The sequence below is a fragment of the Xenopus laevis genome, chromosome 5L, assembly GCF_017654675.1.
Source record: "Xenopus laevis strain J_2021 chromosome 5L, Xenopus_laevis_v10.1, whole genome shotgun sequence".
In the NCBI taxonomy this organism is placed as follows: domain Eukaryota; kingdom Metazoa; phylum Chordata; class Amphibia; order Anura; family Pipidae; genus Xenopus; species Xenopus laevis.
The window spans coordinates 159,519,623-159,545,646 of NC_054379.1; the positions used below are offsets into that span (position 1 = coordinate 159,519,623).

The 26,024-nt window shown below is 40.9% G+C and overlaps 1 protein-coding gene across 4 annotated transcripts in view; it reads left to right on the forward strand.

Moving 5' to 3' along the window:
• The window catches only part of supt3h.L (SPT3 homolog, SAGA and STAGA complex component L homeolog), a 307,390-nt gene that overhangs the window by 139,790 nt on the left and 141,576 nt on the right, over positions 1-26,024 (forward strand). For all 4 annotated transcript variants that reach the window (XM_018261992.2, XM_018261990.2, NM_001093940.1 and 1 more), the window contains one exon: positions 25,030-25,114. In XM_018261992.2, the coding sequence (XP_018117481.1) occupies positions 25,030-25,114 (85 nt within the window). The remainder of the gene's footprint in view (positions 1-25,029; positions 25,115-26,024) is intronic.

The window sequence follows — 26,024 nt, forward strand, 5'->3', positions numbered from 1 at the left end:
CGACAATAGAAAAAAGATCGCCGCGTGTGTTTTTACGCAGCGATTCCCCATAGACGCCAGCGCCAAAGCTTCGCCAGCGATTGAGGATTAAAAGTCGCGGCGAATAGTCGCGGCGAGTCAAATCGCCGCGCAATCGCTTAGTGTGGCCTTACCCTAAGAGTTTCATGTTGGAAGAAGAAAGGGCTTCATGTCAGCAGACGTGGATCATTATCTTTCTGATTATAAGGGACATGAGTAAATAACAAATTTGGTGCAGTTTCCTATATAAAGAGAGAGGATGTGGTATCTTCATCTGGCCTGCGACTCTTCTACACTTTTCTCCTGACCATTTATTATTGTTAAGAAGTGATGCAAGTTGGGTTATTGGTGGTTAATGTGTTTGGGGGTTATTCTTGCCTAAATATAACTATTGCTACAATCGTGTCCTCCATGTGTCATGCACCACAAAGTCCAAGATATGGTTGACCATATGTGTTCCCTGTTATGATTCAGCTAATGAAATAAAACATGAGTTTTTCATTTACTCGTATGGCATTTTTGAGACTTTTGAGTTTGAGAGTCACAAACCTGCTTCTGCTTGTGGTTTAGTGAGTGGAAGGATGTCCCCAATTTTGTGTGAAAGCACTGCCAAAATATCCTGCCAGAACCCGATGACACAGATTTCTAGCTTTTTGGTGGCACGGGAAAATAAGTTTGAAAACCATATAATTTCTGGAAGATTTGGTTTATACAGTAAATCCAATCCTTTCCGGTTGCCGGTTTTCGGTTACATTTAGACTTTTGCGAGTAAATAGATGTTAGACTGACCAAATTTATTATACAAACGGGGAGGGCTATTTACTCAAATCCGAATTAATTTTATTAATTCGGAATTAATAATTTTTTAATCAAAAAAAAACCACGACCAAACTCCTATACCCGATTGAACCTTATTTATTCCCGATTGAACCTTATTTATCATTAAAAAAGCTTGATTTAATCAGTTCGGGTAAAGACTCAATAAAAACGAGCAAATTCCAGAATCGTACAATTTTCCGGATTTTTTTATTCCCCCGAATCACTGCATTTTTTTGGGCTTTTTCCCAAATCTCTGCAGTTGACTTATAAACAACGTTGGCAGGTCTGAGATGGTGCTTTTTTTTGGATTCGTCTTTTTTCTGTATCGGGCAGAAAATACCCCAAAAATTAGAGTTTTGACTAGGGATGCACCAAATCCACTATTTTTGGATTCCTTTGTGAAAGATCTGCCCGAATACCGAACTGAATCCGAACCCTAATTTGCATATGTAAATTAGGGGTGGGAAGGGGAAAACATTTTTACTTCCTTGTTTTGGGACAAAAAGTCACGCGATTTCCCTCCCCGCCCCTAATTTGCATATGAAAATTAGGATTCCAATTCGGTTCAGCCAGGCAGAAGGATTCCACCGAATCCTGCTGAAAAAGGCCGAATCCCGAACTGTATTCTGGATTCAGTGCATCCCTAGTTTTGACCTAAAAAGCCCGACCAGAGTTTTGTTGAAGTTGTAGGAAATATCTTAATAAAAACACAATTCTCCCAGAGATCACTATGTTTGGATAATTAGTTCAATGTGCCGCAATATGTTTGTTCTTTTCTACATCTGTAGAATAGATTTCAGCGGATGTTCTGAAATGTTGCATGGCTAACACTATTTTCAAGAACTATCCTTATTAATACAGTAGTTGCATTTAATGTATTTCTAATTCTAATGCTTTGTAAAAGATTTGGCCAAAAAAACTGAACTGAATCCAAACCCTAATTTGCATATGTAAATTAGGGAAACAGAAGAAAGAGAACTGTGTGCGAGGTTAAAACATTTTTGTATTTCCTTGTGTGTGTTTGATGAAAAGTCACATGAATTTTTGGATTTGGTACATCCCTATTTTCTAGTAGACTAAAGGTATGAAGATCCAAATTATGAAATGTACACGTATCTGGAAAACACCAGGTCCAGAGCATTCCGGATAACAGGGCTAATAACTATATTTATTTCGAATTGATATTTTTTCAACTGTAGGGCAGCCTAAAATCCTAGTTTGACTCACTAGAGAGCACCTAATGATTTCAGGGTGCTCTGCTTTTCCATAGAGGATAAAGAGGTCACAACTTCCAATGCTGCACAGAAAAGGCTATAGCCCTAAAAACAGGGATTTTTGAATAAAGTAATATCAAAATGATGTCCATAGCCTAGGAATGATGTTAGGGATAGGACAGGATGAATTGCAGCTTGGCCGATATGTCACGTTTTTGTGAATTCATATATCATCACTTTATATTGAGACACTCATAGATATGAAGACATCAGTATATAATTTATTTGTATTGAAGAGCACATTGTGAACATCAGACCAATTTAGATTGCACTAATCCAGCATAGGGTTGCATCTAACTGTCTCTTCCTATAGATATAAAGCAAAGGGTTTGGCGAACACAAATCTCTTTTGTCTGTAGAGTACTGTATGTACGATCCCTGGGTGCCAAAGCCAACCTCAACCAATATCAAATGGGTATATTAATGAGGAATGCTGCAGCAGGGAGAGGGTCCTATTTGGGATCACGGTGACTGATGTGGTCACCTTTGCCATGTTCTGAGACCAAAGCGGATGGGTAGAATAAATTTGTCATCACCCATTGACAGAAGGTGTAACACGCTGTGACCTAAAAAAAGTAAGAACAACATTGACATTGGGCCGACGCTAGTGTCCCGAACAAGTTTGGCTGTGTGAGCTCGTTGGGTATGCGTTCCTCTCGGTATGTGTCTGGTCTTTATGCCAGAGCCAAGGCAATCTTCTAAAAATATTTCATCCGCTCAGCGTGGATGTTGGGCAAAGAAATTGATTGTGACATGAGATGCTCGTCCGCGTGTATATCTTTATATAGCGTTGCTGTATTCGTTCCGCTCTTTGCGTTATAGGCTAAGCAAGTATTAATAAATATTCAGCCTGCAAAAGACGAGGTGTACAGGCAGCCTGGAGGGTGAGATTGAAAGCATTAAAGGTTTAAATTACACTAATAACAGTTAGGATACACAACGCGGGGAAAAATTAGTGGCTGTTAACGCTCTGTGACCTTTTTTCGGATCCATTAAAGGACCCCAAAGAGCAGCCTCTGTATTTGGACGTGAATATGTTCACCGGTTTCCTTCTTTTTTTTTTTCCCCTCTTGAAACGCTGAAATGATATAACACCTATGGCTGCCAGTGGCGTCTGCTTCCTATCACACTGCTGGCACTGTTGATGGTGTAAGAAAATAATTAGGTATTCTAAATCGCTCCTATAAAAAAAAAAAAAGTTGCTAAACGTCAACTGGAAATAGCTCTTTCTGCCTATTCATTGTAATTGGGATGGTGCCACCCAGGAGGAGATGTCGATTCCTGGTGGGTTTGAGCTACACTTTCCAGCCATGGCCGGCAGAGGATTCTGGGAGTTGATGTCCTTTCTTAGCAGGGAGTTGTAGAGTCTCAAGTCATCCTCATCTGGATATCTAAAGCCCCCATGGCAAATCTCCAATGTGTCTCAAACAATACAACATTTTTCTGATTTTTTTTTCTTTCTTAGATAAATTCTTCTTTTCCCTCTAGCTAAGGAACATGAACGCTTGCAGTGAGGGTGGCAGGATTTTATTTATAAAGAGTGGTTTGTTCCAATGCTGAAAAGCAAACAAGCCTCGGGAGTGCACTAATTTGCAGAGCTAGCCTTTTAACATTTGGTATCGGGTGACCCTAGAGAGGCTGGCGGATAAGGCAGCCATAAATAAGATTTGGTTTGCTTGTAGGAAAGCAGTTTGATGACTTATTCATACCCACCACTGCTTCAGGCATCATTCATGAGTGGAGCTGTAGAGTTACGATGCAGGGCAGGTTGGGTCAGACGGAGAGAAGAGAAAAATGCTGAATGGGCATTTAAAGATAATCATAGTACAGAGTTATGTACTTTTGCACAACAGCCACTGCTTGTCCAATGCTTTAATGGGTCTTCAAAAAATGCATTATTGTTTTTTCTTGGATGCCTTTAATGTGGAGACTGCTTCCTGGTTGCTTGGGTAAGTGGAACCATGGCATCCAAATTGTTATTAAAAATAAATTGTTTGCAGCACCTGTTATTGTGGCTGCATGGTTGGGAAAAAGAGAGAGAGAGCAGTGTACTCCTTGGTTGATGTCTGCATATGACCTTCTTATGATCCACTTTTTTGTGAAGACCATAAGATCTTTTTATGTAACTTTCTTTCTTGGAGATATCAAGAAAACACTTTTTTTTAAGGATAGAGACATTGTTGCATATGGTTGACCTTGAGTGTGTCCATAAGTCATGGACAATGCTTCTTCTTTATTTAGCAGTTATGATATTATAACTTTGGGAAAAAAATGCCTGTAGACCTGAATTCCTGTGGTGTCTTTGAGGCTAACCCCTCTTTTAAAATTTTAGGCTACTTTTGCTTTCACCCACACATTTTTCTCTTGGGTGGATTAGTCACAGAAACAGGTGCTGCGGGTTCCTTAAGAAATGTGCTCTAAACTATCAATTATAAGCCAAGTGGGATTACATATTGTCACCCAGGGTCGAAGAAGATCTCAAAACCAAGACCAGAGGAGAAATTACTTCTGCCCCTCCCATGAGGAGCACAGCACCTGGAGATCGACACAGAATTGGGATCTGAATGCCAGAAATGTAGATGTAAAACATATTGACGCTGCTACTTGGGTCGGTGGGTCAGATAATCCAAATGAAAGATCCAGTTTGTTGTGATTAAGGGTTTAGTAGACTGTGGATTCTCAAATAGGACACAGAGTGCAGTAATTTCTTCACACCAAACACAATCCATAGCACAATAAGAGGCGCCTAATCTTTGACTGGATTACAGTAAGTGGGTCCTCACATCCCCTCCACGCTTTCCATCCCAACTAAAATAACAAACATCTACACAAAGAATCTAAATAATTCTAAAAACTCTGACTACTGAATGTTCCTAATGTCCAATGTAAGTTGCCGTGACAAATTCATCTTCTTCTTCTAATGGCGAGATCAAAGTTCTTCAATTTAACAAAACAAACACAAAGAAAGGAGGTGGGTATTAGTGCAGAAGGTCCTGTAGTTAATTATCGTGCATAGACTACAGTTAATGATGAGGATCTGACTCAAATGACTTTGCTGAAGGAATTTTCTAAAACATGCAATGCTCTCAATGCTAGAGCATTCCCTATTCCAGTTTCCTGTTGGAAATTGCTTTTCTGCTTTTTGCCTGGATTTAATGTTTGGATGGACCCTCCAAGAGATTTTTATGGCCTCCTTAATGACCAAGATCTCCATAGGCCTTTTGAGCTGACATCATAATAATGATTTGGCCCCAAAAACACATGAAATGGCAGATTATTAACTCACCACAGCTCAGAACATCTTGGACAACGCTGTTGGAAATGACTGCCCAGCAATTTATGTATGAAGTGGACTTTTTATTTTACTTTTAGGAATTAGCAACTGTGGTTTATTTTTTATTTTTTTGAATTCTGATTAAATGTTTGAGCCACGTTGACTGTAACCTGCCCTCATCTGGTCCGTCACAATTATTTATGTACCCACACTGACCCACCCAACTTTGATGTAAGGTGGTAAGGTGTTGGCATGCCTTTATAAATAATGGCGGCACAAAATTTTGACTTTCAAAAGAAAAAAGATGGTGGAGAAAGATAAAAGGACTGAGCTGGTAGAGAGTCGGGCCCAACCCCTTCCCCTACCATCCTGAGGGGCAGTTGGTTGTCCTGAACCCACTTAACCTGCACATAGTGATGTTTGGGCCGACCTCACACTCCTCTTCGCAGGTGTGGGTTGAGCTCTTCTCCTGCTCTTCCCACCCACCACCTTCAAATGCCGGCTTCTGGCTTTATAGCTGAGCCTGCTTGCCCCACCTCTTTTATGACATCATCGGCAGGCGGGTCTATGAATGGTACCCGGAAGTCGGATGAGGGCAGGCTCGGGTGCAGGTCAGGAAAAACCCAACCCGCACATCACTATTCCCTTTCTACTTATTCTCTCTCCAATTTGGAATTGAATTCAATATGAATCTTAGAGACCCATTTATTAACATTCTCATTTAGGTGGTTTTAGAGTTTTTTTTTTTTAAAACTCAGATTAAACTTGATATCTCCAAAATCGTGAATGCCATGTAATTCATTAAAAAATCAGAATATAAAAAGCACCAGTAAAAAATCAACAAGCCTTGATGGCTTTTAAAAATGAGTTTTTTGGACAGTATCCATACCTCCCAACGTTTTGGAAATAAAAAGAGGGGGAAAAATTGCGGCGCCGTTTTTGACCATGCCCATTTTGTGTGACCACACCCCCTAATTACCATGTTCATTTTACAAAATTTGGCAGGTTATGATGTTTGAACATATTTCTGTGTTTTCTTTTCAATTACAGTTTGTAAATTGACCTTTAAGCTGTGAGTCTAACTTTTCCCAATTGTTACAATTACTTATTTACTTATCTCAAAATTGTAACAAAAGTATCTTATCTTCTTATGTGGCTGCTGCCAAAAGCCAATTAAGTTAGAAAATTTGTTTCTTTTTCTGGCTGTTCAGTGCAGAGAAAAACTGGACTTTCCAGTACAAACGAGGGACTGCAGGTTGAGCTGTCAAAAGAGGGACTGTCCCTCTAAAAACGGGACAGTTGGGAGGTATGCGTAACTAGCAGAAAAAAATCCAAAAACCTCTAAAACTCTGAATGGTTAAAAAAAAAAAAAAAAAAGGTCTAATAGTATCCCATTTACATCTATAGGTCTCCCACTGCTTTTACTTGCTAAAATGTTGTATTAGAGGTTTTTGAGGTTTTTACACTTCATTGATCGCAAATTTTAAAATAGAGTTTTAGAGAAATTTTAAAAAATGAATAGAGAAAATTTTAGTAAATAGGCCCCTTAGAGTTACTAGCTAGATAACAGATTATGGGGGGAATGTAATTAAAGTCACAAAGAGAAAAACAATTTGTACCAATAAGAATAAAAATCATATCTCGCAATGTAATATTGTTCCTTAAACTCTTATTGCATTGCGAATTGTATTTGAGCATTGCAAATTTTAATTGCGCACTCTTAAGAAGTGCTTGAAGGTGTCGTGATCTTTTGGAGCAAACATAACGACTTTTACGCATTGGTGCAAACTATAAAATTCGCAAACGGTCTTCCACTGTCGGAAGTGGTCGCTAAACAGTTTCCCGGTACGCAAATGCTATATTAAATTTGCGCAAAGTAAAGTTTGTCTGTGCAAAGGCGTAACTTTTCTCATTGCAAATAGTTTTTTTTGTTACCGACTTTTATTACATTCCCCCGTATGAGTTTCAATTGTTATCGTTAATTTTGTGCTTTTGTTTTTTTATTTTTTTTTTTTTTTAAAATATTGCCCAGTTTTCCTTTTATAAGAAGGTCGATGCAGTTTCTTGTATCTGAAGAGGTTGTGGCTTTTGTATGGTGGGCTGTGTTTAATATTAGTGATGCATCGGTCGAAAAATGTTTGACCTGTGCTGACCTTACCTTTCCCTTAACCAGCATGCCCTAGTATGAACCTGTGACCCAACATCTATGATGTCACAGGTGAGGCAGCCAAGCCAGAACAAGACTTTCATTTGCCATAAAGGGTGTTGGGATGGAGCAGGGGAAGTCAGGTCCATGACGCATCTGAGGAGCGTTTGGGTGAACCCCCCATCCAAATCAAATTTAAAACCAGAAAATTGTAGAGCAGGCATTCGAGTAAAGGCATATGAGTAAAATCGTTTATTCTGCCAAATAAATACAGCCTTACGCGTTTCGTGTTTTCATCACTACAGTTTATACAAATTTATATAAATTTCTGAAAAGAAATGTCTGGAAATGTGACTTTTAAATCACAGACTAATTATTATGTTCCGTATCCCTTTATAAACATAAAGTCACGAGTGTTCCTTTAAACCTTTTCTTTAGATCAGAGTTTACAGTACGTTCCCTAAAGGCTGATGGGAGTTGTAGTTAAGCAGGCAGGTTGGGCATCTCTGACATCCCCTTGCATTCCTCTCTGCATCTTATTTACGCAATATTTCATTCTCTCTCGCCTTGTGTTGTTTGATTAGATTTTCCATTCCCGTCGAGCTCAAGCAAAGAGGTGGATTCCATTCCCCGGCGGTTTTAACGACACATCCTAAATTACAAGCAATGGGAAAACCCGTGATAATTGACTTACACATGCAAAAAGTTGCCTTAGGCAGCTAAAACAATATTTTCACTTTTTGCCTTATGCTAAGCTTGCAGAAATGCTCGGGGGGGGGGGGGGGGGGGGTTCGTTCGCTGCCCCGTCTCTGTTCCTGGTTCACTGAACCGTATTTTATGAGTATTTTCTAGGCAGATTTACAGATTATTGCTTGTTTTGAGATTGTCAATCACTAGTCGTCTCTTACAGTCCTCGGTGTGTTTATTAGTAAGTTGCACCTAAGGTTTAGAAGCTTTTTGTTCTTGTTTTGGGAACATTGTGAAATGTGCTGGTGTGAATGGGCAGCCGAGCCTCCTAACATCGCACTCGCTTGTAAATGTGTAGGAACAGCGTGTTCGGGAAGGTCTTGCACTGACATGGCTTTAATGCTCTCAGCTGGCTCCTGTTTGTTCCTTTGTCGTTTTATTGTTGTTTGAGGAGCCGCAACAGAGGCAAGTGAGGGCTCTGAACTTTCTGCACTGGGAGACTTATTGGGGGGGGGGCTAAATCTGCCCAGTACAATAAATGGACTTTCAGGATCCCATTGAAGAATAAAGTGAGCGCTTCGAAAGAAAGGCTTCAGATTGCCCAATCCAAGGCTACACAGGCCCATACTGTGCACAGGTTGATTATTTTATGAATTTATCATTGCGCGTGGTTGACCAAACCGCACTAATTCAATTGCTCAACTAGTTTAAAGTGATACTGTCATGGGAAAACATGTTTTTTGTTTTCCAAAATGCATCATTTAGTAGTGCTGCCCAAGCAGAATTCTGCACTGAATCCATTTTTCAATAGAGCAAACAGATTTTTTTATATTTGATTTTAAAATCTGACATGGGGCTAGACATATTCCCAGTTTCCCAGGTTCCCCCAGTGATGTGCTTTGTGCTCTACTGCTCCACTGCAAGTTAGAGTGATATCACCCCCCCCCCCAGCAGCCTAACAACAGAACAATGGGAAGGTAACCAGATAACAGCTCCCTAACACAAGATAACAGCTGCCTGGTAGATCTAAGAACAACACTCAATAGTAAAATCCAGGTCCCACTGAGACACATTCAGTTACATTGAGTAAGAGAAACAACAGCCTGCCAGAAAGCAGTTCCATCCTAAAGTGCTGGCTCTTTCTGAAAGCACATGACCAGACAAAATGATGTGAGATTGCGCCTACACACTAATATTACAAATAAAATACACTTGTTGGGTCAGGAATAAAATGTTACATGTTAGCATGAATTATTTGCAGTGTAAACAGTGTAATTTAGGAATAAAAACTACACCATAAAAATCATGATCGAATCACTTTAAATATCAATGCTTCATAAACTGTGGAGCAGTAACAAGGAGGGCTCATCGTGTTGGCCAGTTAGAGTGAGCTTTGGGGAGAGTACCTATTTGCTATCCTGAAAGCCAAGCGTTTTATTAATATGTTAATAATAATTTCAAGTGAAAACTTTATTATTGTCCTAGACATTCTTTATATTGACTGATACACCAACGTTTTCCTATACAGGTATGGGATCCGTTATCCCGGAAACCCATTATCCAGAAAGTTCTGAATTACAGAAAGACTTTCTCCCATAAACTTAATTTTCTCCAAATAATCCAAATTTTAAAAAATTATTTCCTTTTTCTCTGTAATAATAAAACAGCAGCTTGTACTTGTAATTATTGGAGGCAAAACCAGTTTATTGTTTTTTTAATGTTTACATGATTTTCTAGTAGACTATGAATATCCTATTTACAGAAAGATCCCTTATCCAGAAAACCCCAGGTCCTGAGTATTCTGTATAAAAGGTCCAATACCTTTACCTTGCACTTGATTGCGTCGTAAAGTTGACATGAAGGTCATCTCCACTGGCAAGTCACCAAATGAGATCTTTTTTACCCGTTAGTCACATTCAATCATAAAAAGAGTTGGGGAGCAACACATACATGAAAAAAAGTTCCTGGAGGTGCCAAATAAGGGCTGTGATTGGCTATTGGTAGCCCCTATGTGGATTGTCAACCTACAAGAAGCTCCTGTTTGGCAGTATACTGTACCTGATTTTTATGCAACCAAAATTTGCCTCCAAATCAGGAATTCAAAAATAAGCACCTGCTTTCAGGCCACTAGAAGCAACATCCAAGGGTTTGCTGAGTAACATGTGGCTCATGAGCCACTAGTAGGGTATCACTGCTGTAGTATCTTCTGTTTTCAGATCTTTTGCCTGATTTCTCTTGATTTTTGTCAATTTTGTTCTTTGATCATCACCATCTCCATCCAGTTCCAATCTTTGACTGTGTTGTTGGCTGTTGAGGAACGTGCTTCAAGCAAATTTGGTGGAGAGTGATATAAGGGGGTTCCGAGCCACTGGTTGGGGATCACGGCTAGTCTTACTGAATTGGCCATGGCCCTGCTATACCTAACACCAATCTTGATCTAAACCATACCCTGTGACTCCTTTGTGTTCTAAATTGTCTTCTTTGTTTTAACTTGTGTGCTCCTGTGTTGTAAAACCTTGAAAATCAAATGATGTGGCTGAAGAGTGGTTAGCAAAACCCAACGTAGGCTTGGTTACACCAACATCCTCCGCTGTGTCTTGTGTCAGCCAGGAATCAGTCGAGCCAGGCTTCATCCTCTTCTAAGTAATGACATAAGCTCTAATGTTTCATGCCATTGCTTTAACTGCACTGGGCCATTCAAAGTTAAGAACTTGATTGGTTCCAAGACTATGGGAGGGTTTTAAATGGTTGTATGTTCTCCACGTGCCTTTGTGGGTTCCCTTGTAATAAAGACCACATTGTAAGCTTTGCAGGGGCATATGTTGGTGCTATATGAATGGCTTATAACAGGGTTGTCCAAAAGGTAGATCAGGATCTACTAGTAGACCTTTAGTTGTTCAGTAGATCTCAATACACTGCCAAAAACAGCTTCTCTAAATTACCCTTCTGTCTTATTCTTTTCATTCAGATATTTATTCTGTTAAGGTTACATAAGAAATAGTAATACAGGTATGGGACCTGTTATCCAGGATGATCGGGACTTGTTTTTTTTGTTGTATAAGGGATCTTTCAGTAATTTGGATCTTCATACCTAAAGTCTACTAGAAAATCATGTAAACATTCGATAAACCCAAAAGGATCGTTTTGCCTCCAATAAGGATTAATTTTATCTTAGTTGGGATCAAGTACAAGCTACTGTTTTATTATTACAGAGAAAAAGGGAATCATTTAAAAAAAAATTGGATTATTTGAATAAAATGGAGACTATGGGAGTTGGCCTTTGCGTAATTCAGAGCTTTCTGGATAGAATAAATTCTCTTCTAAATCAGTATAATATTTGAGTAATATTTTCCATGGAACAGAATGCCAACAACAGTGGGGCTCATTTATCAACACTGGGCAAATTTGCCCACCAGCAGTTACCTATAGCAACCAATCAGAGATTAGCTTTTTAAAGCCAGTTGCAAAAAGAACAATGAATGCAGCACTTTGATTGGTTGCCAAGGGTTACTGCCATGGCCAAATTTGCCCAGTGCTAATTAATGACCCCAAGTGATAATATGGATGTAGATCATAATTGGACATCACTAAAAGTAGATCCTGCATTAGTAACATATGGGAACTCTTGGCTTATAATTATAACCCTGTGACCCTCCATAGCACATCAGCCTTCATCATGCAGCTGACTGTCAGCAAAAGCCACATTATATGTAGAGGATATTGTGTGTTTTGTTATTCCGTGCTGCACAACCGACTGGGTTTGCATGTTGTGACAGTACCAAACACAACACAGGAAGGATCTAGAGAAATTTCCTTAACTAAAAGGGCTGCTATACAAATCGGAAGAGTAGCGTAGCGAGACGAGCACATTGAATGCAGCAAGAGCAGGTGCCGCATTCTGTGGCTGAGGAAGTGGCTTTTCTCCGAGCTGTCAGTTCTGAGCACAGGGGAAGCTGCTGAACTATGCAAAACCAGCTCAGCATCTGTCAGCCGTGCTCTTTGTCCCACACGTACAGTAAGTGCTGTGATCTCATGCCTCACTCTCCCTACCACGTGCGCCGCATGTTGCTTGCTGTGCGTTTCAGCTGATCTAGACATCAGGACCAACAACACAACAAAAAGGGACCGTTTTGGTTAATGGTGTTTTTCACATTTCATTTGACTTTTAGTACGATGTAGAGAGTGATATTCTGAGATAATTTGTAAATGGTTTTCATCCTAACTTTTGGCACCCCCAAGTAAAAATGCCTTTCCTTCTCCTTTAAGAATAGATCCCCAAGTACAGGTGCTCAAAAATGGCTGCAATAGAGAGGGCAGAATGACGCAATTCATTAAGGCGTTTCACACTTCCACATAGTTGCCAATGGGCCCATCCACCCTCTTCTGACGGAAGCTCAAAAGTTCCCTCAGCACCCAGTCTTGTACCCAGTGAATCAGATGCAAAAAGTTGGAACCTTTGGCTTTTAAGCTTTTGTAGAACTGCAACTCCCATCATACAGCCTGGCTGGGGGTGCTTTAAGGCTACAGATGTGGTGCTAATAGCAGCCTCTCCTTGTACAATTATCTGCTCAATCAACAGACCTTGTTTGCATAAGGGATCACCAGGGTGCCTATAAATAGTTCCTACAAAGGCTCTGCAGATGGATTTCCAGAGCAGAGCACACTTCCCCTTTGATTCACCCTAAGTAGCCTCTCAGCCTGGTCTCTAGACAACTGGTGATCTGAGTGAGGCCTTTATTCGAGTCTCACAAGGGAGTCTGACTGAAAGTGCTTCCTGGTGTTTTCCGTTCCTGTGGCCCAGACAAAACACGTTTCATGGTGTGAGACTTCTCATTCTACTTCTGCAGAAAGTGTCGTGGGAATCAAACAATGAGGAAGGAACCCTGAGAAGTACTCGGTACGTGCTTGTGTAAGCTGTGTCAATGAAAGGTTACATCTCATTTTTTTGTTTGTTTTTTTTTTTTTGTTTTGGGGCAGAGACACATGGTCAGATTTGGGGAGATCAGTTGCCCAGTGACAAATCTCCTCTTCTTTACAGCGAATAATCTCCCCGAACTTCCTTCCCCTCGGCTAGAATGTAAATCGCTGGTGCGATGGCACTCTGAGCGCTTTGTTTTCCAAAGTCGCCCGAAGTTGCCTTACAAGGAAACTTCGGGTGAGTTCAGAAAACGAATCGCTCCGAGTGCCATCCCGCCCGTGATTTACATTCTAGCCGAGGGGAAGGCAGTTTGGGAACCTCCCGGAATCTCACCGTGTGTCTCTGCCCTTATAGACATCTTGATGTTGCCAAAAATCAGGCTGTTTTATGGACTAGAAAATTGGTGGTTCAATGTTGTTTTTATTTGGACTGAATTTTTATTGACTTTAAAGTGAACAAAAATATAAATGTAAAAGAACAAAGCAAAGGAAGAGCAACAAGCATCTGGCAACTGGGTCCCTTCAGAACATAGCGCCCCCATATGGACTGAATGTGAGTCAAACTGAGGTTGAGGGCGTTCCATTACCATCAAACAATTATATTTGTGTTATTCAAGCATTGCCGTGGGCACCATATCTTATCATATTCTCCCAGATCTTTTGAGTGCTTCAACGATAACTGAAAAATACACCATAAATAGAAGCCGACCAAACCTTTACTTTTAGGGCCACTGTGCAGTTCTCCCTGCCCCTTCCTGAACCACATCACCCCACTTGACCCTAAAGGTGGCCATACACGGGCCAAGAAAAGCTGCTGGTGGCAGCCCCATATACTGGCTGAAATCAGGCAGAAGTTGATCGGGCAGACTTAAAATTGCCGTAGTCTATGCAGCCCTCGGTCCGACCCCCTGCATTATCAGTACTGAGATAGATTGTTGGGCCCTAAGGTCCAGGATTGGATCATCCCAATATCGCCTGCCTCAAGTTGGGCTTGTTTAGCGACCTCACCATACAAGATGATCTTTTCATGTATAACCACCTAAATATAAAGGAATACTAAACCTAGTCATCATGGAGCCCTCTCCACGGGCCTCTTTCCTGAACTGCAGCCAAAAATCCCTTATCCTCCATATCTTCCTAAGGCATAGCTGTGTAGCTACATTTGTGGCCACTAAGTTTGGATTCTCACTTCTGCTCCATGTAGCTGATCGTTGGGAAGGAGCATGCTCACTAGAAGCAAATCTAGTCCTGGTTTCCAGTGTTCATGCTTGTAGGTGGTGATTGGAACAATGGAGGCAAAGTGAAGTGTCCAAACATGGAGGCTGCCAAACCCGCTATGCAGGTCTGCCATTTTTGGCCATCCATTCTGAAGAACAGATCTACACACTGTACCCATCTGTTCATGTACTTGAAACAGTAGTCTCTTATATTTGGTAGAGGCCTTGTCTCAGAATGTGTGGATGTTGGCCCGTACGTCAGGCAGATCTCCTTGGTTGCCATACTATAAAAACATTAAGGATATTTAATTGCACTTAATATAGAGGCAGAGCCCATATTTAATTGTATTGCTCCTGTTTTATTGCATATTTAGATGCTAATAAATTAAGCATTTAGATACCAAACTCTTGTTTGAGTCAGAGTGAATAAAACCAGAGAGAATTTAAAGCCTTTTGGGAAAAAGTCCAATGTACTGTATTTTTTTTTTGGATGTCGAAAGAGCATATGGAGAAAACATTGGGATGGAGGAAAAAGTATAGAGCAGCCTTTCAAACAATATAATCACTTCCTTATTAGAAAAACTTCATAAAATATTGGTTTAATAATATAAAAACCACTGGATAGTTAGCTTCCATTTTCACCATATGTTTTTGGATTCACTGTTGAACCAAGAACAGACCCTGCGGCTCAGGTCTCAGAACTCTGGGAAAGATTTTTTTTTTAAAAAAAACAAAAAAAAACAACAGCTAATAAATGGTCTGTGAATTACATCATCAAACGCGATGACACAGTGTCCAAATATGTGTGACTCGCGGAAACATTTGTGTTTGGGCCTTTAGTGGGTGTCGGCCTCTTTTTGTATAGGAGTTATTGCTGTCTGTTTGCCTGTAGCAGGTCTGTGGCACCATACTGTCACTAGCAATATACCTATATATTTACTTGTCTCTCCCTCTCCTTTCATGAACAATAACCAACCTCACCATTCATTTTATACAGCAGAGACAACTTGCTCATCTTTACTTGTACTGGACTCTATGCAGGAACCTATTTGTTGGCTTGGGGCAAATATAATAATGCAACAAAACAAAAACAAAAAAACACTTCTGGGATGTATATAATTGCCCAACATTTTGTACGCACCATCTGTTGCATCAATGCAGAGGCAGGTTTGAAAATGTTATCTTTAGATGCTCCATTTTGACCAGGGTGTAGTGCTTTGTGAGAACAGGACTTCCTTTTCTGCTGAGGCCAGAGCTCCTCCAGTTCCTGCTGTTATGATTGTCCTTTACTATAGTGCAGTAATCCCCAACCAGTAGCTCGTGAGAAACATGTTGCTCTCTGACCCCTTGGATGTTGCTCCCAGTGGCCTCAAAGCAAGTGCTTATTTTTGAATTCCAGGCTTGGAGGTAGGTTTTGTTGCATAAAGACCAGGCGTAGAACCAAAATGAGCCTCTTGTAGGTTGACAGTCCACATAGGGGTTACCAAATGGCCAATCCCAAGAACATTTTTTATGCTTGTGTTGCTCCCCAACTTCTTTTGAATCTGAATGTAGCTCATAGGTAAAAAAAAAGGTTGGAGACACCTGCTTTAGAGGCTGCATCTCCCAACCATTGTTGTAAAAGGAGGAAAGAAGGCCCAGTGGTTAAGAGGAGGCCTAGTTGAAGATGAGGCCAAACATGACCCGGGGAGGTGAACATTTTACCCACCTTGGGTTATGCTAAAGTTGCCTCCTGTCCAGTTTTGAACTCAACAGCCCAGTTTTTCTAGAGACTGTCCTATTCCAAACTGTTCCAAAATTGTGGCTGATCAGAGCCCCCTATAACATAGCGCCACCCCCAAAGTCACAACTATAATTGTGTTCTGCACTGGTGCTACCGTCTGTTCTAAATCCAACCTAAAAGTAGCTCTAGAGTTCCTGCAACGGGCAGCATCAATGACTGCAGAGTACTTGAGCCTAAAGAATGATACACCAATTTAATTTTAATTCTGACACCGGGAAATGATGACAGCCATAATTCCGTCAGACGCAACTACCCTTCATGTCTGCAATTTCGCTTGAATTAAAAAGAGAACTCTACACTGTAGTTGAAAAACATGGCAAATAGTTTATAAAATTACACTTGGAATCCTAAATAAACCCTTGTTGTTGTATTTACTTCCCATTGATAACTGAAGACCTGAGAATAGACTTGCAGCAATGGATTGGGTCCCCACATACCCCCGCGGTCCTGAAGTCCTACTTGTTGTGCCACACCCCCTCCCCTTAAAGGAGAAGGAAAGGCTTTGTGCACTTGGGGCTGCCAAATGTTAGGCACCCAAGTGATTGTATTGACTTACCTGAAACCCAGGGTCAGGGCTCCTATCAACAGAAAACTATACAGGCCCGGGGTTATACCAGTGAGCACCATGGAGAGATCCTCTTCCGGCTTCTTCTTGCATAGCGTGAGTGAGTCTGGGTCGCTGGGGCCACCAAGTTTTTTCTCTGTGTCCCTCTGGCCCAGTCCAACCCTGTAGACTTGACACCCATGCTTTATGCACTTCCCCATTAGATGGTGCCACAGACTTCTGGCATGGTCAGGGCCCCCTGCTTCTATAACTGCCACCCTGAGTGTAGTCCACCTATAATAAAAATCATTTACTTATGTCTAGCCGCCCAACATATCTCTGCGGTTTCCTCTTTTCTGTCACCTCACCCAAGTCCAAGGTCAATGAAATTAGCAAGTCAATGAGCCCTTGTGAATGCTCAATGATCTACAGCTAATCACTTTTTAATAGAGAATGGCAGTGTTTTAATTCCATCATGTGCGACTGTTTATGAATGGATGCATTTTACAAGGGACCGTTTCACAGCTCACATGATGTGTTATAATGAGAAGTCGGGAAAGGCCTTCTGAAAGGGGGCATTTGACGTCTGAAGGCTCGGAATTATATTTCTTTTGTTTAGATCACACCCTGAATGCAGTCATTCAGAAGGCGATTAAAGGAGAGTGTGTGTATTCTAAACATTTACCTAAAGCCCTATTCTGTCTTGGGAGTTATTAATAGCAAGAGGAGGAAATGGACATCATCAACATTTGTATGCCAAGGGTGCTGCTGGCTCTGGCTTGGTTGGGAATATTGTTAGAATAAGAATAGACATGTAAAATGAATTAATCAAATGATTCGTACTGGTATCAGAATGACAAGGAATTAGCTGATGGTGACTTCTAAACACTGTATATGCTCTTTCCTCTAATCATGCGGTTACCTTAAAGAATGGCACTGGATGAGTTTAATCTACAGGAATCTCTGCCTTTCTTCCTCCTGGCAAGTAGACCAGCTTTGAGACTTTTATTGCTTGTTTTTCGCTTTGTTCTGTGTTCTGTCTAAGCTGCTGATGGACGTCTTTTTTTTCTTCTTCTCTTTTTAACAAGAAAAAGTAGATGAAATGAGGAGAACCATTACCCAGGGTTTATTTATTTACATGGTGATTGTACAGCGGTTTCCTGAAAACAAGACCTTTCTGGTGGCTTCACCTGAAGTGACTTCCTATCTTTTGGATTTCACAATGTTCTTCTCAAATTGCTTCCAGAACTGCAGGGCCTTAAAGGAGCGGTATACACCTAGCCTTAACATAAGCCTGAGAATAAAAACATTCCTGGAATCCATTATCGTTTAAACACTTGCCACATTAACTCTGGAACTCCTGTGTTCTCACTCCCACTTGACTCCACTTGGAATGTCAGGTATAAAGCGAGGGAAAGCATTGGATTAAACTCTCTCTCCCAGTTTGGTTGTTTCTGTATTATAAAGCAATAAATATCACCCTTAATACTGGAAAGGGCAAGAAAGGATTACATTATTCTTTCTTGCACTGGGAGAGAGAGAGTAAAACTAAATTATTTGTCCATCTACCATCAGTAGGCACTGGTACATCTAATTCATTCAACCAACGTAAATAGCAGCATCTTTTTTAGCTTTTTTGTTTCATTGGAAAGGCTTGTATAAAAAGAGTGTTATTGGTCTCCCTGCAGTAATCCAGTTAGTCTCTGGATAAAATAAAACTGCGGCTTAGGTGATTAGGAACATCATTGCGGTGCAAACACACTTTTAGGGCAGAGACACACGGTCAGATTCGGGGAGATTAGTCGCTGGGCGACAAAACTCCCTTTTTCTTAGGGGCGACTAATCTCCCTGAACTGCCTTCCCGCTGGCTAGAATGAAAATAGCCAGCGGGATGGCACTCGGAGCCCTTCGTTTTCTGAAGTTGCCTGAAGTTGAAACTTCAGGTGACTTTTGGAAAATTAAGATAATTTCCCTGAATCTGACAATGTGTCTCTGCCCTTAGGGCAGTGGCACACGAGGCTACTGGGGGAGATTAGTTGCCCAGCGACAAATCCTTTTCTTTGGGTGAATAATCTCCCCTAAATGCCTTCCTGCCAGCTAGAATATAAATCGCCGGCGGGTTGGTACGCGGAATGATTAGTTTTACAAAATCACCCAAAGTTGCCTTTCTGAAGCGATCCAAGTGCCATCCCGCCTGTGATTTACATTCTAACCGGCGGGAAGGCATTTAGGGGAGCTTAGTCACCCGAAGAAGAGGCGATTTGTTGCTGGGCGACTAATCTCCCCCAGTAGCCCCGTGTGCCACTGCCCTTAAGCAAGAGTTGACATTTTTAAAGATAGTGGCGTTATATACACAGCAAATCATGCTCAAGCCAGGCTAGAGAGTCAGATGGAGTTTAGCATCTTCTGTGGCCGCAGGCTCTCCAGATCTGAATCAAATTGAACCACTGTGGTCAGATTTGGAAACAAAGAGCGAGAAGAAGATTCCCAGTCCCATAATCACTCAGAGCGTTGGAAGGTGTCCTGCAGGAACAATAGAACAGCTTTCAACAGCTGAGGATTTATGTGAATCTGTTTTACAAGGAACACAGGCCGTGTTAAGAACAATGAAGCTTCAGCACTATATTAATAAACATTCTTTTTGTTGAAGACACAGGTTTCTAGTATATTACCAACAAATGTACATTCCACATCTCTCACACTGTATGAACAGCACAAGCATCACAACTTCCTCGTTCTCTATCATTAGTGTTCAGCCGGTGGTGTTTTCTGTCACAGATCCTTCCTGAAAGCCACTTTGTATTTGTCTATGTATTTCTTAATTATTAAGATTAGAATAAAACAAGGCAGTTTAGCTTTAAAATAAGAAAGCTTATAAAGAGACTAAAGGGAATCCCGGAAGGCAGGTGCCCAAAAAAGATTCTAGACAGATTGAATTAGGGCAGAATGGGTAAAGAACAGATAGCGCCAAGCAAAGAATTATTTGTGCCCATGGTGCACAAACTTTCTTGATGTTTGGCCCCTGCATATCACTCCACACCAATTTTGCTTGAGGCAAGTTCCTTGACTTCCTAGAGATATTTCCTGCCCTGGCCAGAGAGGGCAAAAATTGGAACTGGGCAGTGATGGTGATGATCATAGAACACAATTGACAGGAACAGGGGTAAGTAGTCGAAAGATCAGAGATTTAGTAGAATATACTAGAGCAGTGATCCCGTAAGTAACATGTTGCTCAACAACCCCTTGGATGTTGCTCCCAGTGGTCTCAAAGCAGGTGCTTATTTTTGAATTTCTGGTTTGGGGGCAAGTATTGGTTGTGTAAAAAGCAGGTGTACTGCCAAACAGTCTCCTGTAGCCTACCACTCCACATAGACTCTGCCATATAGTCAATGCTTTTGTTATTCTCCAACTCTTTTTATATTTGAATTTGGCTCGTGTGTAAAAAAGGAAGGGGTCCCCCATACTAGAGCAATGCAGGAAAGGCAAGGCAACACAAAACAGACTAAAATACTCTTAATGCGTTAGGATTTGTGGATTGGGTAAGGTAAGGATTCACAGTATACAGCAAAATCTGATTGGGTTTTGCTCTACCCCACACATTTCAGGCCAAATGGTTATGGATATGTATTTCAATTTTCTTATATATATTTTAATGGTCACTTTCCACACACAATGGATTGACGTGAACTGTTGAGTACAGGGAATTGATATTCTGGTTAGCAGAACACTGTGCAGTTGGCCAATTATAAAAAGAGACATTTCCAGGAACAAATGCAGTTCTTGTCTGTGACTTATTAAATATGCCCCTTAGGGAATCCCACATGAAAGTAACCTTGAATGCACTTATCTGGAACTCTGGGTCTAAATAGTGAAATTGAAAGATGGGTTTATAAAGATATTCTAAGTGTGTGTTGGTTATCATCCAGAAGAATAGCCCCAGAGGAACCCTTGTGAGATGCAGGTACTGCATTGAGGCCGACTTTCGTGGGATTTGTATCTACTGCATTCTTCCTACATTGCTCTGTACGACTTATCTCCCAGTCAGCCTTGGCTTCCAAAAATGAATCAAGCACATCGTTAGTGAGTGCTGAATCTTCTCACCATTTCAGATTTATTAGGCAAACAAGGGTCTGTGAAACCCATTCATTAATGCGGTTCGAAACATTATACAAACATGACGTTGATTTTGCCTTTACATTTTGCAGTGCTAATTCCTACTTTTTTTGAACATTTGCTTAAATATAGGCGTGTTCTTCAAAATCTGTGATGGTTGCTTCACTTGAGATGCAGTAACCGGTGTTGACAAAAATCTTCGTTTCACCACTTCTTCTTCTTTGCAAGGCAGCCCTACGGTTCTTGCATTAGTTAAAAGACACATTTGCAGATGGACCAGTTCCCTTCTACAGTGGAAGCCAGTCAGATATCAGATCATTGAGATAGACTGCAGCAAGAAGGAAGGAGGTTCTCTTTGCGTGTGTGGGTTTGTGATGGTTATTGTGATAGGATGACTAATCTTTTTGTTTTATGTTTTTTTTAAACTGAACTAAATATATGTATACATTATTCTGATACAAGCTCCATGCATGTTAAAGGAAAATGGGTACAATATCATTTTTGGTTTTATGGAAACTTGCATATAAATTTAGATGGGATGCCATAGTCCTTTCTGATTAGTAGTGAGGCATGGAAGTTGAACAAGTCAAGAGTGTGCAATGTTACTTATTGGACCTAGCCTTCTGTGGTTATAACTGCATCAGCCAAGTGGTCACCATAGTAAAACCATATGACCTGACTGGAGAAAGTTGCTTGTGTGACCTAGACCAACTGCCACCTGGTCCACCTAGGTGGCATTTAAAAAAAAATCACATTGTACTATTTTTTATCTGACTCATACATTGACATTTAGGTACTTTAATACCTCAATACAGTAGTCCCAACAGCAATCGCCACTTCTAAACATTTCCATTGATTGGAGTGGTGCTCATTTGGTGGGTGCAGCTGGTTTCGCTCGCTGTGGAGCTAAGAATCGGGAATACACAAGCATGATACCGTTACATGAGACATAACAGAAATTAGTCACACGGCGCTTTGAGAGAGTCTGAAAATGACGAATACACCGAAGAGGAAGTGTCTGTGGCTAGCTTGCGTGGTTTTTCACATCTTTTTTTGCAGAAACCACTGCGCTGATGTCTACGATGGTCCTTTGTGTGTGGGAAGAAGTTGGTAGGTCGAGTGTGGGAAAATTAAGTGTGAAGCGCAGTCGACATGAAACGTCTTAGTCACAGTTGTAGCAAACGGGCCTTATCTTAGAAGTGCACCCAAATGTTAGTATTTTTGTTTGCAGAGAAAAAATGGTTCCCAGCAGTGACCATGGGATCTTCTATGCATGGCATTGACGTGTACTGATCTAGAACCCTTTTAACCATGGAGAGTCAGCCAGCATAGGGCCACCAGCCGCCTTAGCTCAATAACATACATCATTTTCTTCACTTGCCGTATTTTATAAGCCTACGGAAAGTTGTGACCAACACCAACTGGTTCACCTTTGGGTGGCCTCTTTTTTTAGACTTTACACATTGCACTGCACTTGCTACTTGCTGTGGTTTGTGGGACTGCCTACACAGCTACAAATGAGCTTTATTTAAATAAATCAAATACACAGTTTGTTGCAACTTTTTGCCCAGTGTTCCCTTTAATGCTTCCGTCCTGGGTCTCTGCTCAGAGCTGCATCTTCGGCTCACATTTAGTGGTATTTCAATGCGAAGCACAAACCAAAGATAAGGCACGTGACTATATGTGGAACATACATCATGTCTTTCCAATAATGAGAACACCAGAACAACATATTTTTAGGCAGCCACATGCTAGCTGGAGGTAGGTAATTGTGGCTTAGCTTGTACTTGTTTCCCCTGAATCCACCCTAATCTCTAGGTTGCGGAAAGAAACACTTTTAGCCACTGACAGACTCACCCACATTATTCATATAGTTCAATTCAAGGCAAATTTAGCCTGTGAGAAAATACATTAAGTATCTACTGTTAATACTGCTCTTAGTGCAGTGTCTATCCAGGGACTGAGTCAGAAAAGTCCCCCCCCCCCTTTCTATTGGAAATAGCTACTAATCAGCTTCCCCCCATCTTTTTTTCTAGATAGCTAAAATGTGAACAAAAAGATGTGACTCTTGTTTATTACTGCTATGCACTCTTGTAACAACCTACAAAGTGTGCACAAAACATAAAATCCATAGGCATTGGCAAGAATAGGTTGTTGATCTAACAACAATAATGTCAATTTTTTAAAAAAAATCTTTATATCAATAAATAAAACTGTCTATATTTAGGGGCAGTCAAGATTTAAAGACACCAATAGCTTTGGGACTTGGATGAGGACAGTTTTCCGGGAGACTAGAGCATAACTAAACAGGGCCAGGGTCCTTCAGGGGCATGGTCTAAAAGTGGGGTTGGACTGGCCTGCCAGGGTACCAGGAAAATCGCAAGTGGGCCCTGGCTTGTGCTTTCTTTCATTCCCATCATTATTCCTGCTTTTTTTTCTCAAAAAATCCCCAGCCCTACTGACTACAAACTTCCCAATTTTCAGTTAACTATGTTAACACGTAGGTGTGTAAAAATAGAGGACATATACTGTACCTCATGAGTGCTAGAGGTTCCAGAAGTATAGTAGGCCCTGAGATATTCACATTTTGCCCATCTTTGAGGTTGGAGCCTAAAAATGTATGTTGTTAGATGAAGACATGTAGAAATAATCACCCTTTGAGCATTTGGAATAATAGTGCATTCAAAGGTTTCGCTTAGCACGGCCACGATTCACCACTAGATCTTATACTGTGGCCCTAGCTTTCCTACATATGCTCCTGTGTGTACCCTAATTACCAGATGAAACAGACAGTGCTCTCTCCAATAGGCAGGAAACCATAAGGGAAGTGAGAAATGAAGAGACATTTCACAACTAATCAAACACTGTTTTGGTCACGCAAGGGTTTCCCACATCCAGCAAGGTGCAGTCAAGTTCAGTCTAGTATATGGCATGTGCTACTGGCCACCCTAGCCTGGCGCATATATTGCATGGCTTTCTCTCTTTGCCGTGTCATCCAGACTAATACATAGCAGATAGCTGATCAGATCATACATAGACGGGGCTCATATTTTGCATGCTTGAGGTCTTCATGGCAGCCGAGTGATGTATATTTATGAAAGGACCTGCTGCCTGTTTCACATTAGTATTTCCCTTATATCTTTATATCTTTTGAACGATGCTGAGGATCAGGGTGAAGCTGTACAAGTTCATCTTGAAATCCAAGAATGTGTATTTATTTTGCATGGTATCTGGAAGTGCAGAAAAATTCTCGTACTTGGCCATTTATATAAAAGGGAAACTTTACGTTTTTGTGGTATAGTATGTTGTATATGTACCTATTCTAACTTTTTAACTGCACTTTCATTTTAATCCAGTGTTGTCCAACTTGAGGTCCACAGGCCAGATGATGATCCCCCTACCTATCTGTGGGCTCCACAGATTGCGAAGTAGGACATTATCAGTGTGAAATATTCCAGCCCAGGAACAATGCATATGTAAGCTAACTGACCCAGTAAACATAAAAATGAGTTGGGCAGTGCAACTTCATCTTCTATCATGGTAAAGATTTGGTCAATTTTAACCATACTGCCCAACCTTCTGGGCATCTATGGCCTCTACAGGGGCCTTCAGTCTGATAATCATGGTGGTCCTAAAGGAAAATGTCCATTGGCCAAAAGAAAGTTGAGAGGAGACACATCTGCGGCTCTTCTTCGCTTCCTGTGGTTCTGGTTGTTCAGGTTATTTTACCAAAACAATGAAAAGGTGGCCACCGGTACCAACTGGAATATTGTATGGGTCTGCCCATGTATGGCAAGTAATGTCCAGGTGGATAGTCTTTGCAAAAAGAAAGAGGTGGGTTAAAGGCCCAACTGGATAGCTTAAATAGAAAGACTGACTGCAAACCAGTAGTTAAGTTATCGTGAACATCCAATTGAATCTGTATGCATAGCTGTTTGTGTGCACTGAAGTTTCTGTCTTTGTATATTCATCTCATTTAGAGAGGATATAAACCCTACTTAGAAATGGGCTTTAAAAAAGGCCAAGTGGTAGGTTGCTCTAACTGATTTCAATAGATTGAGAACAGAGACACCTAGTGGTAAGTTGGGTGTAACATACAAGTAGACTTCTCCTTTTGCCATTGTGCCTGGCTATGGGTGAACGAGTTGGAGGTTGCTGTATTGGAAGGATATGATACAAGTTGTTGTGCTTTGTTACTACAATGTTACTAAAGGGTATTCTTATGTTTGCATTGCAGGTTCTCCTTGGGTGATGCCCGCCGCCCGTTACATGAAACCGCTGTCCTGGTGGAAGATATTGTTCACACACAGCTTATCAATATGGTAAATTTGTTTACATTCCCTATGAACATTGTATTTTATACTTGCTATGTGGACTCTGTATTCCTTCCAGCTTGTGCTCTGGCACGTTATGATGACATGGACACTGACATTAAATGTTTTTGCACACGAGACAAGTAATAAGTTATATGTTATAGGTTTCATAATTCAGTTTAAAGGATAAATAAAGGCATGAGAAACTAAACTCTCATTCTATATACCTGGCAAATTACAGGTGCCATTGGCAGACAAAAGGGGCTGTTCCGCTTGAAATGAACCTTTAAGGGGGTCCTGTCATCGGAAATCATGTTTTTTTCAAAACACACCAGTTAATAGTGCTACTCCAGATTTTTTTATAATCAATTTTGAAATCTGACATGGGGCTAGACATTTTGTCAATTTCCCAGCTGCCCCTGGTCATGTGACGTGTGCCTGCACTTTAGGAGAGACATGCTTTCTGGCAGGCTGCTGTTTTTCCTTCTCAATGTAACTGAATGTGTCTCAGTGAGACATGGGTTTTTACTATTGAGTGTTGTTCTTGGATCTACCAGGCAGCTGTTAGGGAGCTGCTATCTGGTTACCTTCCCATTGTTCTTTTGTTTGGCTGCTGGGGTGGAAAACGGGGGGGGGGGGGTGATATCACTCCAACTTGCAGTACAGCAGTAAAATGTGATTGAAGTTTATCAGAGCACAAGTCACATGACTTGGGGCAGCTGGGAAATTGACAATATGTCTAGCCCCATGTCAGATTTCAAAATTGAATATAAAAAAATCTGTTTGCTCTTTTGAGAAATGGATTTAAGTGCAGAAATAATAGGAGGGACGCTGAACAGAAAGATATGGCTAGAAAGATATTGACAAGAAAACAATGAACTTGGGATACGTTATCTCATGGCCAAGGTAGAGTCCTGGG